This window comes from Microtus oregoni, unplaced genomic scaffold, assembly GCF_018167655.1.
Source record: "Microtus oregoni isolate MIOR12 unplaced genomic scaffold, Mior012 000001F_ref0000356, whole genome shotgun sequence".
In the NCBI taxonomy this organism is placed as follows: Eukaryota; Metazoa; Chordata; class Mammalia; order Rodentia; family Cricetidae; genus Microtus; species Microtus oregoni.
The window spans coordinates 59674189-59690071 of NW_024543060.1; the positions used below are offsets into that span (position 1 = coordinate 59674189).

The 15883-nt window shown below is 35.9% G+C and overlaps 1 protein-coding gene across 4 annotated transcripts in view; it reads right to left on the bottom strand.

Moving 5' to 3' along the window:
- Positions 1-15883, bottom strand: part of Usp15 (ubiquitin specific peptidase 15) — a 102346-nt gene that overhangs the window by 58548 nt on the left and 27915 nt on the right. For 2 of the 4 annotated variants that reach the window (XM_041677538.1, XM_041677531.1), the window contains exons 5-6: positions 12038-12183; positions 6832-6893 (exon numbers count right to left, since the gene is read on the bottom strand). In XM_041677538.1, coding sequence (XP_041533472.1) covers positions 6832-6893; positions 12038-12183 — 208 coding nt within the window. The remainder of the gene's footprint in view (positions 1-6831; positions 6894-12037; positions 12184-15883) is intronic. The other 2 variants (XR_005976521.1, XM_041677543.1) reach the window with 1 other exon arrangement.

Here is a 15883-nt window from a genome sequence, read left to right on the forward strand (position 1 = left end):
TCCCAGAGAAATAAGAACTTGATTAAATTGGGAATGGTACTAAGGACAGTTTTCGGGAAAAAGGTAGATGTCTAGAGGGCAGGCAGGGGGTGATGGTAGTACACCAAAACAAGAAAACAAAAAAATGAAAAAAACTTAAAGAGGCAAAGGAGAATATTGATGGTTTGTTTCCTAATGTGGTGAATTTTCTGATGTTCATGAGATAATGACATTAGAAAGGAAACAAATAAATTAGTGCCTACTATATGCATAAGAAAGAGGAATTAACAGAAGGAACAGCAATGAAAAGTCTAGGGTGCATTGATACAAAAACACAGGTAAATGTTTTCCTTAAATACCAAGGAAATTAGAACAAGAGTGATGGATAGAGATAGGCTAGAGATAAGTAGGCTAGAGATAAAGAATTACTGATGAAATGAATACATTTCCTGGTTTCTGATTTAGACTTCTGAACCATATTTCACACACCTCATTCTAGCTAAAATTTAGAGTTAATGCCACATTATTTATAAGTCAACTAGTTCACTGAAGGTGAGCAGCGACACTTTGTTCTCAATTTGAAAATCACACTCTTCATTTTCTAATGGCTTTCTACGGAAGAGAAAGGAAATGTCTAAAGCTCTACATATTGATTGACTAGAGAGCAAGCTATTTACCTTGCTGAAAAATAATTTTGATCAGGGCAGGCTAGGTGCAATATAAGGCAGTATATTCTTCTCTTTGAAAAATCAAAAAGGTAAATTGTCAATTTAGCTGAAGTGGTTTGAATACACCTTATTCAACATTCCAACATTTGTAGTGTCTGAATTTTATGTTCAATGTGATGTTTCAATTAAATGTATGCAATTTAGTACACCTGAATGTCTTCCTTCAAAATGAAAATATAGTTTCTAAACTTGTTGTTAAATAAACTAAATATTTAATATACATTAAAATCTAACACCAAAATATTGAGCAGCTAAAAGGCAGCTAAGATTGACAAAGCAAAACAGTCATCTAACTTTATAAAATCTAATGGCAAAGTTAGCAAAACTAAAACAAGACCAACCATAAACTACGTTTCTCTCAATTATTCTAAAACAAGTTCTTAAAGGAAAACTTGCAACTCTTCAAATACTAAATACTTTTACTTTGTGATTGCTCCCATTCAGAAACAATTCTGCTGTGTGTCTCCTGTTAGCCAAGATAATTTACTATACAAATCCACAGTTCTCATCATGCTCACACTCTGGCTCCTTTTATGAAATTATATCCACAACATTTTTGGTTTGGTTTTCTCCTTATCTTACACATTAGAAGTCTGAGCAAAAGCCATCCCACAGCTGATTTTTTATGAAAATTATATGAAGAATAAGGAAAGTGCAATGAACCTTAGGATCTCAATACAATTTGTTAAAATAAAATGGATACGCTGTGTGGTATGTTTCCTAATGGGTCCTTAATTTTAACCCAGTTAAGTCTATGCACTAGTTCTTTATTTATCCTTCTAGCTATACAATGGATTTATTCTCTAATAATCTTCAAAGAAGATCTTGATACAGTTGGTATAGAAAAACAACCACCAGTCACCTATATGCTTAATATAGATTCTTCCAAGAAGTGACAATTTTATAACTCAGAATGTTTCTTCTTTTCTAGCAGAACTCTGTAAAAATATCCTAACACTGGATTAAGTTTATGCTTTATAGTTTTAGCTGTCAATTTAGATTTCTGTTAGTCAGAGCATCCCAAGAGCAGGAAAGTGCAAGAGTAAGAATTGCTGGAATGATGGCTCAGAAGTTACAAGCACCTGTTAGTCGTACAGGACACAGGCTCCTACTAACACCTACATCAGGGCTCACTACCATGCCTTACTTCCATGCCAAGGGGATCCAATGCCCTCTTTTGACCTCTGCAGGCACCAGGCAAACACGTAATGCATACATGAACATGCAAGCAAATCAGTCACAAAACAAATTACTGGCATGGTTATCTTCAGTCACACATGCTTTAACTGGTTAATGATAAATTCCTGATATTTACTTGTCCATAGAAACACAGAACTATCAATGGCTTTGAGCCTCTTTCCACTATCTTCTCACATGTTCTTTTATCAGCATTATTAAGTAATAATGGAAATGAATGAACTGAATTCGAATGTTATCTTCACAAAAAGGAATTTTTATTATTCCAGAAAACCAATTTAGCTTTCTTGTTATATAACTGCAATTATTTCAAAATGCTTTAAATTATTACACCTAAATGAAGCAACAGAGAAAAAGATACAATAGTACAACATAGTCAAAATCTAGGGCGCTCACATTCCAGAGCCACAGCTCAGGAATAAAGCACTAACTTCCATTTCCTTCCCTCCCTCCCTCCCTCCCTCCCTCCCTCCCTTCTTTCTTCCTTTTTGTTAAGTAAGCATTAACTTATTGATATAGTTTTCTCTTCTTTTTAGGAACCCCAAGGCTTCCACAATTATTTTACCTTAAAATGTCTTATGTTAAGGTAACATAGACAACCATGCATTTCCAATCATTTAGATCAATTAGGATCAGTCCCTAACACTCCTGCCTTTGCAAAGCAGACAAAAGTACCAATTTTTCTTTTAAAAGAGAAAAAACCTTTTTAAAGGTAAAACTAGAAAATACTGTTTTGTGAGGTGTAAGAAACTGGATACTCAAAACTGGATTATACATGCAATAAAGCAACTAGTAAGCACAGAACATTTGGAATATTATCTGTGCATGTGTGTGCGCACGTGCACACAAGTAAGAACATCAAATCGTATGCTGATATTTAGCAGGAAATTAATTAAAATAGCTTTTTAGTGGTTTGGCTTTTTTTCTTTTTGGTTTTTTGAGACAGGGTTTCTCTGTGTAACACTCCTGGTTGTCCTGGAACTCAGTTTGTAGACCAGGTTGGCCTCGATTTCACTGAGATCCACCTGCTTTTGCCTTCCAAGGGCTGGGACTAAAGGCGTGTATCACTACTACCTGGCTTTTGAGTGGTTTTTTTTAACAGATTTTAGGTTGCTTTCCCTGTTAATTAAAATATATTTAGATGTTTTAAGTAAAATTAAATTTACTATTAATATTTATAGTATTTAACATTTCTTCAAGTGGCCCCTAAAATTTAAGGTTTAACATAAATGTTAATGATTTCAATAAGATCAAAATGGGCCTGATAAAACTTGACGGCAGTCAAATCTGTATTGCATTCATGACTGATGTATGCAGGCTCTGTTTACTGGGGGTGGTCACAGACAGCATGAACGAAAGCTGAACAAGCCTTGCAGGACACATCAGTGAACAGCCCCTCTGCATGGCTTCTGCTCCACTTCCTGCCTCCTGGTTCCTTTTTTGAGTTCCTCCTCAAGTTGCTTTTGGTCACAGTGTTTTATCAGACCAATAAAAACCCTAAGACATCTCTAAAAAACCCCAAACAAAACCTGTAAAACCAAAGCAAAGCAAACCTGACTGCTCATATGTATTATAAACTAAACTTGCACACTCTCATATGAGTTTGTTGAGAACAATCTTTAGGAATAAGGAGACCTCCTTGTCTTAAATAGAATGTCTGTTTCAAGTGTCCCCCAAAACTCCTCATCATGGGTCAGGCTGGCCCTCTGCCTCTGTAACCGTGAAAGGGGAGAAAGGCAAACAGCTAGAGGGAGTGAAAACATTTCCTACAGGGATTACGATTGCAATCTCTGCAAAGATGCCTGTGGTGGGAATGAGAACCTGGAAGCTCATGCACAGAGATGCCCTGTCTGAAAACCTCTCTATAGCGAACTCCAGTAGACTGTTTCATAACAGTTGGCTTCCCTACTCATTTTTGCTGGATGTCATTGTGTCCAATTTCATGTTACTTACCTGCTGTTTGTTCTTTTACTCTTGCCCACTACAGGTCTAATAAATGCATTCATTCTGCATCCAAAGTATTATATTGCAGATTATTCTCCAGAGAACACATCCAAATGTTTGAACAACCTAACTGCCAGGGGGTAGGTAACACACTACTATGGGTCACATCCTGAACTGGACATGTCTTTCTCAGCTCACTCATTTGCGCTTTTTTGTTTCTGCTAGTGTGACATCAGGGGCCCTTTACTTAGCATTGTACTAATTCTCAGTAGTCTACCAAATACATTTGTGTATCCTTATTCACATTTATGTTGTTTAATTTTCTACACAGTTCAGTACTAATATACACCAGAGTTCACAGATGTATGGCTCGTAAAAGAAATACAAGCTTTTCGCTTCCATATAAATAAAACTCCCTCAATACAATCACATCTCTGTGCTAACAAGACTAAGGCAGTGTGCCACATCAGCAGAGCCTCAGCTCACACGACCCACAACACTGAAGGTCTCCACCAGTTATCCTACTGAGAAAAGATCACTGGCCCCTGGCAAGAAAAAAAGGCCTGCTGCCATTGGCTCAGTTCTCACAGCTTTCAGCAGTTTGCTGATGTAGACTTTTTTGAGATTATCATGTAATTACAACATTTTCCCCTTCTCTTTCCTCACTTCAAACCCTCTCATATGCTGTCCCCTCTTTTCCTTTAAATTTATGGCCTCATCTTTCATTAATTGTTACTATATACGTATATACATACATTAGATATGTCACTTAGATGTATGTTTTCCTGGCAGATCATTTGGCACTGAACAACCATTTGGTTTGCTCTTCCCATCTAGATTTTCAAGTAGATTATTTGATCATTAGTGTTAAGGTCCTTTTGTATTATGTGTCGATAGTGAATTTATCTATCTTCTGTCTTAATTGAAGGGTGTTTAAATTTCACAATGGACAACAATGTTTACTGCTACTGAATTTTGCTACATAGGCTTTCTTAAACTAGGAGAATTTTCTTTAGCTTTCTAGGAATCTTTTCATACACAAGTGAAAATATTCTGGTAAATCATGATGTGACAACAGAGATACATTATTGTGTGTTTCTGTTTTAGATGAAATGATACTTAGCCTTCTTTTGCGAGTACTCTTACTAACCTGGTAGCTGTACTTCACGCAACTCCAGTACTACACTTGCATTCACCAATATACACATCAGTATGGTGTACTAGGCATTGAGAATTGTTTTTTACTCTGACATAATAGCAGTATTTCAGCTATCTGAACAAACTAAAATGGGGAAAATCGATTTGGACTGAAAATAGACTTGGTCTATAGCATATAGTCCTAACTTTAGGGAATTGAGACAAGAGCGTCACCAGAGCTCCAGAGTTCAAGGTCAGTCTAGGCAACAGGCAATACCTTGTTGTTGTTTTTTAATAACAAAAGTAGGAATGGAAAAAGGAGAGAGCCAGGTGAAGCCATCAATTCTATACAGAAAAGGTTTCTCAAACTTTAGAACTCTTGATATTTGAGTATGTAACTCAATCAATTTTATGTTTCAAAAACTGTTTCAAGATTCAGCAAATGTATATAGCAATCTAAACATAAGTGAGAAAAACAAAAACAGTGGTTTTGATTAAACACTTAAGTGAATATTCTCAAAAGTCCATAATTTCCACATCTCTACCTGTTAAGAAATCCATGATTCAATTCACACGCTTTCACTTTTTCCTATAAAAAGTTTGGTTTTACTCAAAAGTCTACCCTTATATTCAACTAAGCAGGGCATTGAGCAATACACACCTTTACATAATTTATTTAGGCAACAACTCATAAACAATCAGAACAATAACAACACCAATAAACACTGCACAGAAGATGAAAACTGCACATTCTTACTGAAGGTGCATTTCCTTGGAAAGAAAATCTGTAGTCAAGTGGCAAGGCTGTTTGCTATTACAAATTTGCTATGTCTGCACCTAATATATTAGTAATTTAATTACATCATTATTTTTGAAATTCTTCAAAACTCAGATCTACAATCCCTCAGAGAACCTGAAATTCTGAGTTATAGAAAATTAAATTTTCCTTGAACTTATTTGGCATCAAGCAAATGTGAGTAAGTATGAAGCTATCTGTAGTTCTCATTTATCTCACTTAGCACAGTATTTGCAGAGCGAACCTGGTGTGATAAAAAGGGTCTCTGTAGGCTACAGAAATAGAACAACTATAGACACATGTATTACTTCTCAGAGATTTGAAGTTTATGTATTGTAATATAAATAGGTTTAAGTGTCTTTGATAATACAGTATACATCTTACAATTTGGAAAAGATTCTCAACTCTTCCTTCATTTACCATCAAAAGCTACTCCATACTCCAGACACTGTCTACTTAGACACTTAAATTCTTTTTTTTTTTAAATTTTTTTAATATTTATTTATTATGTGTACAATGTTCTGTGTCTATGCCTGCAGGCCAGAAGAGGGCACCAGACCTCATTACAGATGGTTGTGAGCCACCATGTGGTTGCTGGGAATTGAACTCAGGACCTTTGGAAGAGCAGGCAATGCTCTTAACCACTGAGCCATCTCTCCAGCCCTAGACACTTAAATTCTAAGACATTTGTATAATGGAAATACTACTCTCATTCCAGGCTGTCTTTCATAAAAGAAGCATTTCACTAACAGGTGTACTTCAACATCACAAAAATACTTCAAGAGAACAAAACAAAATACTTAAGGATCTGACTATATTATACACAACATTTATTACACTATCATTTATTCTAAAAGTGATTTTACCTTGAAGGTTTTAAATTTGTACCATATTAATCTAAGTGTAAACTTAGAAACATTCTCCAAGAATAAAGTATAAAAGATAAAGGATATGTATTGCAACATTCATTAGGCTTTGCTCTCATTTTGGACTTCAGTGTCTGAATCCACATTTCAACATCATGCAACAAACCCCAAGAGAAGCACTTACTTAGGAGCAGAAGGACCCCTTGGCCACGTTCCATCTTCATTTTTTTGTTCTATCACTAACACCTGCAAACATGACACAATAAAGGGTGTTTGTGCACAGCTATGAAGTCAGACAGTTTCAGGAGATAAGCTGATAAGGAACTAAAGTAACTGATTATTTAAGGATGCAACAGACAAAATGGTCTGAAATAAAAGCCAGTGTTGATAGGAAAGAAAAAAAGAAAAAAAATCAGTTTCTGTAACTTCAAGAAAGTGTAAGTAAGTCAAATAATAAACTGGTCATAAGTTGTAAATGTGTTGAACATGTATGCTTTCAAATTGTATCTACACTTGTAACATAGGATACAGATGTTCTATCAGTGGCGCTATCATGATTTAATTATTATTATTATGCAAATATTATTGATAAACAGTAGCAAAAATTCCAAACTATAGATTACTTATAATTTAAAGTTAGTATTCATTTACATTATTTTTGTGAATTCTGAAATTTTTTTTAAAAATATTTATTTATTATGTATACAATATTCTGTCTGTGTGTATGCCTGCAGGCCAGAAGAGGGCACCAGACCTCATTACAGATGGTTGTGAGCCGTAATGTGGTTGCTGGGAATTGAACTCAGGACCTTTGGAAGAGCAGGCAATGCTCTTAACCTCTGAGCCATCTCTCCAGCTCCTGAAATCTTTATTAGAAATAATTTTGTTACCTTTACGTGTTTGTGTATAGTATGTATGGCTGCCTATATGTGCAGGCACCCAAGCTCTATGGGCATGTATGTGCCTTGATCACACATGGAGATGCGAGGACAACTTGTGGGAGTCATTTCTTTTCCTTCAGTGTGCATGGGCCTCAGTCAGACTTAGCAACAAGTGCCTTTACCCACTGATCCATCTTGCCAGCCTTAAATTATGAAAACTTTTAGTACATAACTGATAGTCACACTGATAAGAATCCATAATCAAATTACAGTAACTCAAGTACCCTGCTACAGCTTGTCTCAGATAGACAAAAATCATCTAGGTCAATAAAAGATCCCTGCCAAGATAAAGCTATACTTTTTAAAAAAAAGATTTATTACATCTACAGTGTTCTGCCTGCCTGTATGCCTGCACACCAGACTATACTTTTTTTATTTTCTCAAAACATCCCTAATGCCTTTCTCTTTTATGATCCAGGTTAAAAAAGAGGCCCTTTCTTCTATTTTTTTGTTAGGGATGAATCATGTAAGGAAGAAAATCTTAATTTAAAAATATTTATTAATTTGTGATATTACTAAGGAGAAATTAAAAATCTAAATTTTCACGGTAACCCTACAATGCAAGAGAACATGAACTGAAATACAGTACACCACAAATGAATAGCTGCAATTTTGCATGCTGTCCTAAATCCTCACAGCAACTCTCCCTGGAGGACTATGTGTTTCCAGACCATTTATAAATTGGCTTTTGACCATAATCACAAAGAATGCAATAGATAAAATATAAAGTGTGAAATGTAATTGACATTGAAATACTCATTCAAAAAATTCACGTAACTTGTTGAGACAGCATTCATTGAATAAATACTCAAGTTGCCTTTGACTAATGGATTTCATACACTCAATGTGTGTTGCACCAAGCACCTACCATCCTGACCCCTTTGATGTTCTTCTCCTTACCTACCAGTTTATCCATTATCTCAATTTTCTAATTATCATCTTAATAGAAAGTATATATTTTTAAAGATTTATTAAGTAGAATTTATTGAGTGATTCTTAGCTTAAAAGATTTTCTTTACTACAACTTGCAACTATAGTGACATACATAAACCATATCCACATATTCATAAATATTAGGTACTTCTGGAGAAATTTCAAACAAGGAATTTCAGCTATAAAAACTCCCAAAGTTTTGCATTATCATTTAGCAATAACATTTTAATATTTAATAGCATTTTTACTTAAAATTCAACATTTTATAGCTACAGATAGTAATAAACCACAAGAATAAAATTCACTCCTTTATTTAAATAATTTTCTGTATTCAGATCATTTTCTAAATAATGTTTTGCTTATTGTTAAAATTTAAGAAAAGTTCCAAATTTAAATTATACACACATCAAAGAGAGACAGGAAAAAATACACCAGTATGGGGAGGTAAATGCTTTTGTACTGTATTTCTCTCTTAAAATTTTTTAAACTGTTTATTTTTGGGTAATGTACAGTTTTGTGTATGTACTGGGACATGCACACAAGTCCAGGAACCTACAGAGGCCAGACAAGGCATTGAACCCTCTGGAACTGGAGGTACAGGTGACTGCAAGTCACCCACAGAGCTGCTGAGAACCAAACTCAGGTCCTCTTCAAGAGCAACACACGCTATTAAGCACTGAGCCATCTCTCCAATTCCATGCTCACTTTCTAATTAGGGTACTTAACATACAGTAAAGGTGGAGAGGGCAGGAGAGTGTTTCTTGGGTTTGGGAGATGGCTCAGTAGCCAAGAGTGCCTGCTGTGCGTGCTTGGTATGCACACACAAAAGCTGGCCATGGTACATATGCCTTATAACTGAGCACTGGGTGGGGTGGGCTGTTGGGAACTTGAAACAGCGAGCTTTGGGTTCAGTGAGAGTCCTATCAAAGAAAGAAGGTATATACTGAGAAGCTGACACTGATATTCTCCTCTGGTCTCTGTACACATAGAACACACACAGTTTTCTTTATTTTTAAATCTTAATTTATATTATTGGAAATGTACCTCCTCCCAAATGAACAAGTCCTCACAAATATTTAATCTTATTAAACTAGCTTAATTCTCTCATCCAAGTCTAATCTTCAATTGGACAAATGTGTATCATCAAGAATATCAAATTCTTTAACTTTATAAGATTACATTTTTCTATGTGCGGGGAAAATAATGTCAATTTTGTAAGGCCCCTAAAATATTGACTGAATTAACTCTACACAATGTCAAATTATGTTCCTACTGCAAGTACCAACAGATGGTAACCTGGGCAGAGGTTCGTGTCCAGTGGAAGTGAACTCATTAGCTGTCAAGGAGATTATGTCTTATATGATCTTCAATCAGGCAACTCTCCTACTGCGAATAATGAACTTCAGTTTCACTTAAGAATGGCTAAAATAAGTTTGAAAATCATTACTTTAATGTTTTTGAGATTCTGGAGGGGATTATATGGCTAATGTCACACCATTTCTTTCTTTCTTTAGAAGATTTTAATGAATGTGTACAGGTGAGCATGTGTGTGGGCACAAGCCTGTGCAGCCAAGGTCAGCGTCAGGTATCACTGAGTCACCATAGCTAAGTCACCTGCTCCTGAGGACGGGGTCTCACTGAAACCTAGGTTTGCCCATTACATGAGGCTGCTTCAACGAGGAACCCCAGGATTTGCTTGTCTCCATCGCTAGCGTAGCAAGCACTCAGCACAATGGACTAGTTCCCCAGCTGGGGATCAAACTCAGGTCCTTAGGTTTGCGTAGTAAGACTTGGAACACCTGACTAGTTCCCCAGCTAACCAAACTGTCTTTGATAGTCTAGTATAATACTTGATATATAGCAGATATTTACTAACAATTCATCTCAGTTTCTCTGAGTTTTTAAAAATAACTATATTATTGATGTTAATAGTAATTTTCAAATAAACTGACAGAAAAAAGTTATCTACACATTGAATCACCAGTCATTATATTAGGTACTAGTAATTTTTTTTTTTTCGAGACAGGGTTTCTCTGTGGCTTTGGAGCCTGTCCTGGAACTAGCTCTGTAGACCAGGCAGGTCTCGAACTCACAGAGATCCGCCTGCCTCTGCCTCCCGAGTGCTGGGATTAAAGGCGTGCGCCACCAGCGCCCGGCGGTACTAGTAATTAAAACAACAAACTCTAATCAAAATATGAACCTTAGTATATTTTTAAAAGATACTAATAAATCAATACAGAAAGTAGGGGAGAAATTTTTCTTAAATGAAGATAAATGGATACTGATAAAAATAAGGACAGGTAAAGAGCTGTGTTTTAGGGCTGAAACTTGAAGGATAAATTGATGCAACCTGACGGTTAAAATAATTTTTTACGGGATAGATACAGGGAAATGGGAAGAATGGTACACCAGGTACATGAACAATGCATTCAAAAGCTCACTATAGGAATACTATGGCAACCAAAAGACAAGGATAGTCTAAAGATAGACAACTAGACAAAGGGCTAAACTATGACCTGTACATTGGTTAAGGAGTCTGGACTTCATAACCTTTACGGAGCAAGGAAAAGTTTATGAGAGGCAAAGAGTCAGATTTACATCTTAGAATGAATATTCTAGTGAAGTAAGACTACACGAATATGTAAGAAACTGGAGGTAACAAGGCACGTTGACTATGAAAGACAAGGGCTGGGAAAGAAATAGAAATTAGTTGAAGAAATAGCTACAAGGTAGATTCTGTTGCTAATTGTGATGAAACACTATATATGTATACATAACTTCTCACTATATTTAATTATTTTAGACTATACCAAAAGGGAAGATCGAATTGGGAGCTGATAGGCCCAACAGCTTTAGACAAGCTACAGTTTCCTAAGCCTACAGCTCTGTTAAACCAGTTTATTTGTGATACAGCTGTCTCTGCTTCTTTGTGCAACACCTATGGCTGATTTTATACCGTTACCATGGGAGAGTCACAGCTGCAACAGAGACTGACATATGGCCAGTAGAGACAAAAGACTATTTGATCCTTATGTAGTCCGCTGATCTATCTTACAAAATTAGCTATTTTCAGTGAAAACATTCCTAAGAAGTAGAGTGTTTCCAAGCTCAACAAGGAAACTAGAAATTACAATTATTGACCAGTGAGGACAGAGAAGAGTTAGAAAGAGGTAGCCAGAGACAGACTCATCATGTATCACACAGTATTTACAAAGTTTTTAAAGGCACAAATTATTTAAAAGCTGCATTTAAAATAAGCATTCCTGTTGGGCTGGAGAAATGGCTCAGCAGTTAGAACATTTGTTGCTCTTGCGGAGGACCTACGTTCAGTTCCCAGCACCCAAATTAGGCAGCTTACAACCCCTGTAACTCCAGTTCCAATTCTAAGGGATCCAGTGCTCTCTTCTGGTCTCCATGAGCACCAGACATATACATGGTTCAGACATACTCGCAGGCACTCACACATACAAATAAAATATAAAGAAATAAATCTTAAAAAATTATTGCCAAAAATACCTGTCCTTGATATAAGCCAGCATCCTGAATGGTGCTATCTGGTTTATTCAGCGGCTCAAATGTATTACTCATATACTTGTTCCACAATCTAGTCTCCTTCTCATCTGGAATATTGAAGATTTTTCTTATTTCCTTTTCAATTGTATCTAAGATTTAAGAAGGGAAGATATGTAAATACAATATATTAAAAAAATAGGTATATTAATTACAAAGAGGTAAATGCTTACCAGTCTAAACATTATGAATTTATAAAATAAGGATAAAATAGCAAAATCAGATAAGCAAATACATAGACCAGCTATGTGTTTTTAAAGGGAAATGGTAATTTTCATACTGATAGATGATTATTTGAGGAATTAGACTGCAAAAGAAAGCAGAAACAAAAGAATGATTAAAAGACCAAAATTAGAATATATTCATATTCATAATGCAATCAATTTAACGAGTATCTTACATCAAAGAATGAGAATATATTCCCAAAATATGCTATGAGATTATGTGTAGGATTGCAGAAACAATCCAAACATTCCATTTTTCTTATAGATTTCTTTTTCAATAAAGATGATTGTTACATATATCTAGTGTGTGTGCATCTTTATTGGTATGTGAGGAAGCATGTGCATGCATGGGTGTCGTCATCAGAGGATAATTTGAATGAGCTGGTTCTCTCTTTCCACCACGTGAGCTCCAGGGACGGAATTATGAGATTGTCAGGCGTAGCTGCAGGTACAACTATAGCTGATGAGCCATATTGTTGGCCTGATACAACCATACTTTTTACCTGAGAAACTGCAAGAGGTGGCAACTGATTACCAAGATGGGAAAAATGTGAAGTAGAGGGATGCGGGCTAGGGAAGAGTCTAACTTCATGTATAACTATAACTCTTTTTTTTTTTTTTTTTTTTCGAGACAGGGTTTCTCCATAGCTTTTGGTTCCTGTCCTGGAACTCACTCTGTAGACCAGGTTGGCCTCGAACTCACAGAGATCCGCCTGCCTCTGCCTCCCAAGAGCGGGGATTAAAGGCGTGTGCCACCACCGCCCAGCTTATAACCATAACTCTTAACATACATAAATGAAGATACAAGGTGGCTGAAACTGAAATCAACAGTGTTCATTTGGACATTAATATTTTATGCCAGGAAATCAGATGAAGTTAATTAAAAAAACAAAACAGAGATGGACCAAGGGAGAGGAGGCCAAGTATGGCGAACCAATACTTTCCAATTAAGGAACTGGTGTGTTTCTAGACAAGTAGTGTATGATGTTCAGTTTTGCTGGTTGGTTAAGAAAATGGGAGACTTTTAAATCATCACTCAACTTGGCAGTGAGGAACTCACCAGAGACCACGAGAGAAAGAGTAAAAAGAGAGTTAGCCCTGCTGCAGTGTGCCCGAGAATGAACAAATAGAGGCTGCAAACAACACGTGCTAACCGAGGGGGCAGGTACAGCTAAAGATGACAGCAGGCATTGCTCTTGATGCTTCTTAGCCTGCTGCCCTGCCTATCTGCAGCAACCGATTTCTAAATAAATTAATAGTAAAAACAATGACAGCGAAAGACAACAGGGAGTTAGGGGCTGGGACTGTGTGTGTGTCAAACACTGGAGATGAACTGAGGGACTAAACATGTGTTTTCTACATATCACTCTGACCCTATTACTCATGAAGTCAACGAACATTTTTTTAAAATACACAAAACAGAAAATTGTGAAGAACATTTCTTGTAGGAATATTTACTTATGAATTCAACCAATTTTATTAATTTTTATTTAAAAAGCAGTTTTTAGTAGCTTTAGAACAAACTGTATCCTTAGTGGTTAGCCCTGAAACATATGAAGTTGAATTTAATTGGACACTCAGCGCCCAATTAGAGCAATTTAGAGAGTAAAAGAGTCAAAGGCAAGTATTTCAGCCCTAACAGTCTAAACTATTTCAAACTGTCTACTGCTATCATTTTACTATCATGTGGGTAGGAAATAGACTATTTTATTAACTTAGAAACACAAAATTGGAATTTAATTTCCTAATTCTAGGTAGACAACAGACTTATAAAAAATTAGTTTCAATTAAGGTTTTTAAAGACCAAAGGGAAACCACACACACACAGACACACACACACACACACACAATCTTTTGCTTATTATCCTAATTCCAAGCAGTTTGAAAAACATCCATTTGACAGTAAGAAATTTCAAGTTACCAAAAATTCAGTTCATTTATAATATTAAGACATATATTCCATGCCTGTAGCCTTAAAAAGTATTAGAATATCTAAAGTATATGGATAAAAAAAATCTATGTAAGATCAAACTTTTTGAACAGATATTCTGTATAAATTACATTTATCTTCTATAAATTTTTGTTTAGTACTTAATGCAAAAACTTCCTAATGGTTGTTTTCAGTGCAGAAATTAAAATCAATTGCTGATTTCATGAGTTTTTTAAGTCAAATAATTAAAAAAAAAGGTATCTGATGGATTCAGATTTTCTATAACATTTCTGCTAAAATCAAAATTTATAACTTGCTAGAGATCTGATGATTACTAATTATACTAGCATGTAGTTATTTATATTCCAGTTGGTTTTTAAAGATCCACAAGGTGATATGTAGGTTGCTGAGGGAGAATGGTAAGCCCTTGAGAGCAATAGCATAAGAACTCTTGCAGTTCCAGGTGACCAACAGCCATCCCACTTGATTTAAGGACTGTTAGAGTTGAGCAAAGTCATGCTTGGTGCTGTAAACCTGGCAAAGAGCCTGTGGAAGGAGAGGTCACAGACCATACATGATGATTTACTATTTTGCTAAACTGGTCCAGCGGCCTTCTATAAAACCATGGATACAGCACAGCTATCACCCCTCATTTTCTTTCAGTGTTCTTAGTGACAGTGTCCAACTTCACAGTACACTAATTTCTTAGTGACAGTGCCCAGCTTCACAGTACACTAATTTCTTAGTGACAGTGCCCAACTTCACAATACACTAATTTCTTAGTGACAGTGCCCAACTTCACAGTACACTAATTTCTCTGGCATGCTGAGTTCTGCATGTCATTGTATTTTCCAATAAGATCACTTATCTTTTTTTTTAATATTTATTTATTATGTATACAATATTCTGTCTGTGTGTATGCCTGCAATCTAGAAGACGGCACCAGACCCCATTACAGAGGGTTGTGAGCCACCATGTGGTTGCTGGGAATTGAACTCAGGACCTTTAGAAGAGCAGGAAATGCTCTTAATCTCTGAGCCATCTCTCCAGCCCCCGGATCACTTATCTTTTAAATAAATATTTGATTTGAAGATAAATGTGTTCATATTTGTTAGCACTGCGCATTATAAAGGTATCAGAAGAGAGGCTAATGGGGGTGAATGTCATTCTATCACACACATGTATGAACATTTCATAATTAAAGCTATTAACATGTATAATATGTATAATTAAAATTCTTAATGTGCTCAATTCAATGTCAATTTTTATACAAAGCTATATAGAGAACTAGGTCCACTGATAGTTGAAACTATGTTTTTCTTTTTATTTCTCTCTTTCTTTTTTTAAAGTTTTTTTTTTTTTTTGAGACAGGGTTTCTCTGAGTAACAGTCCTAGCTGTTCTGGAACTTGAACTTGCTTTGTAGACCAGGCGGGCCTCAAACACACAGAGATCTGCCTGCCTCTGCCTCCCGAGTGCTGGGATTAAAGGTGAGCACCACCACCACCCTCAGTCCCGAGACTACATTTTTCAAGCTTACTCATTAACAAAAATCCCTCAATATGCTGTAGTTAACATCAAGCCTGCCATCTTGGCTACTTACCTGGAATAAAAATAATACCAATTGACTTTTTATTCCC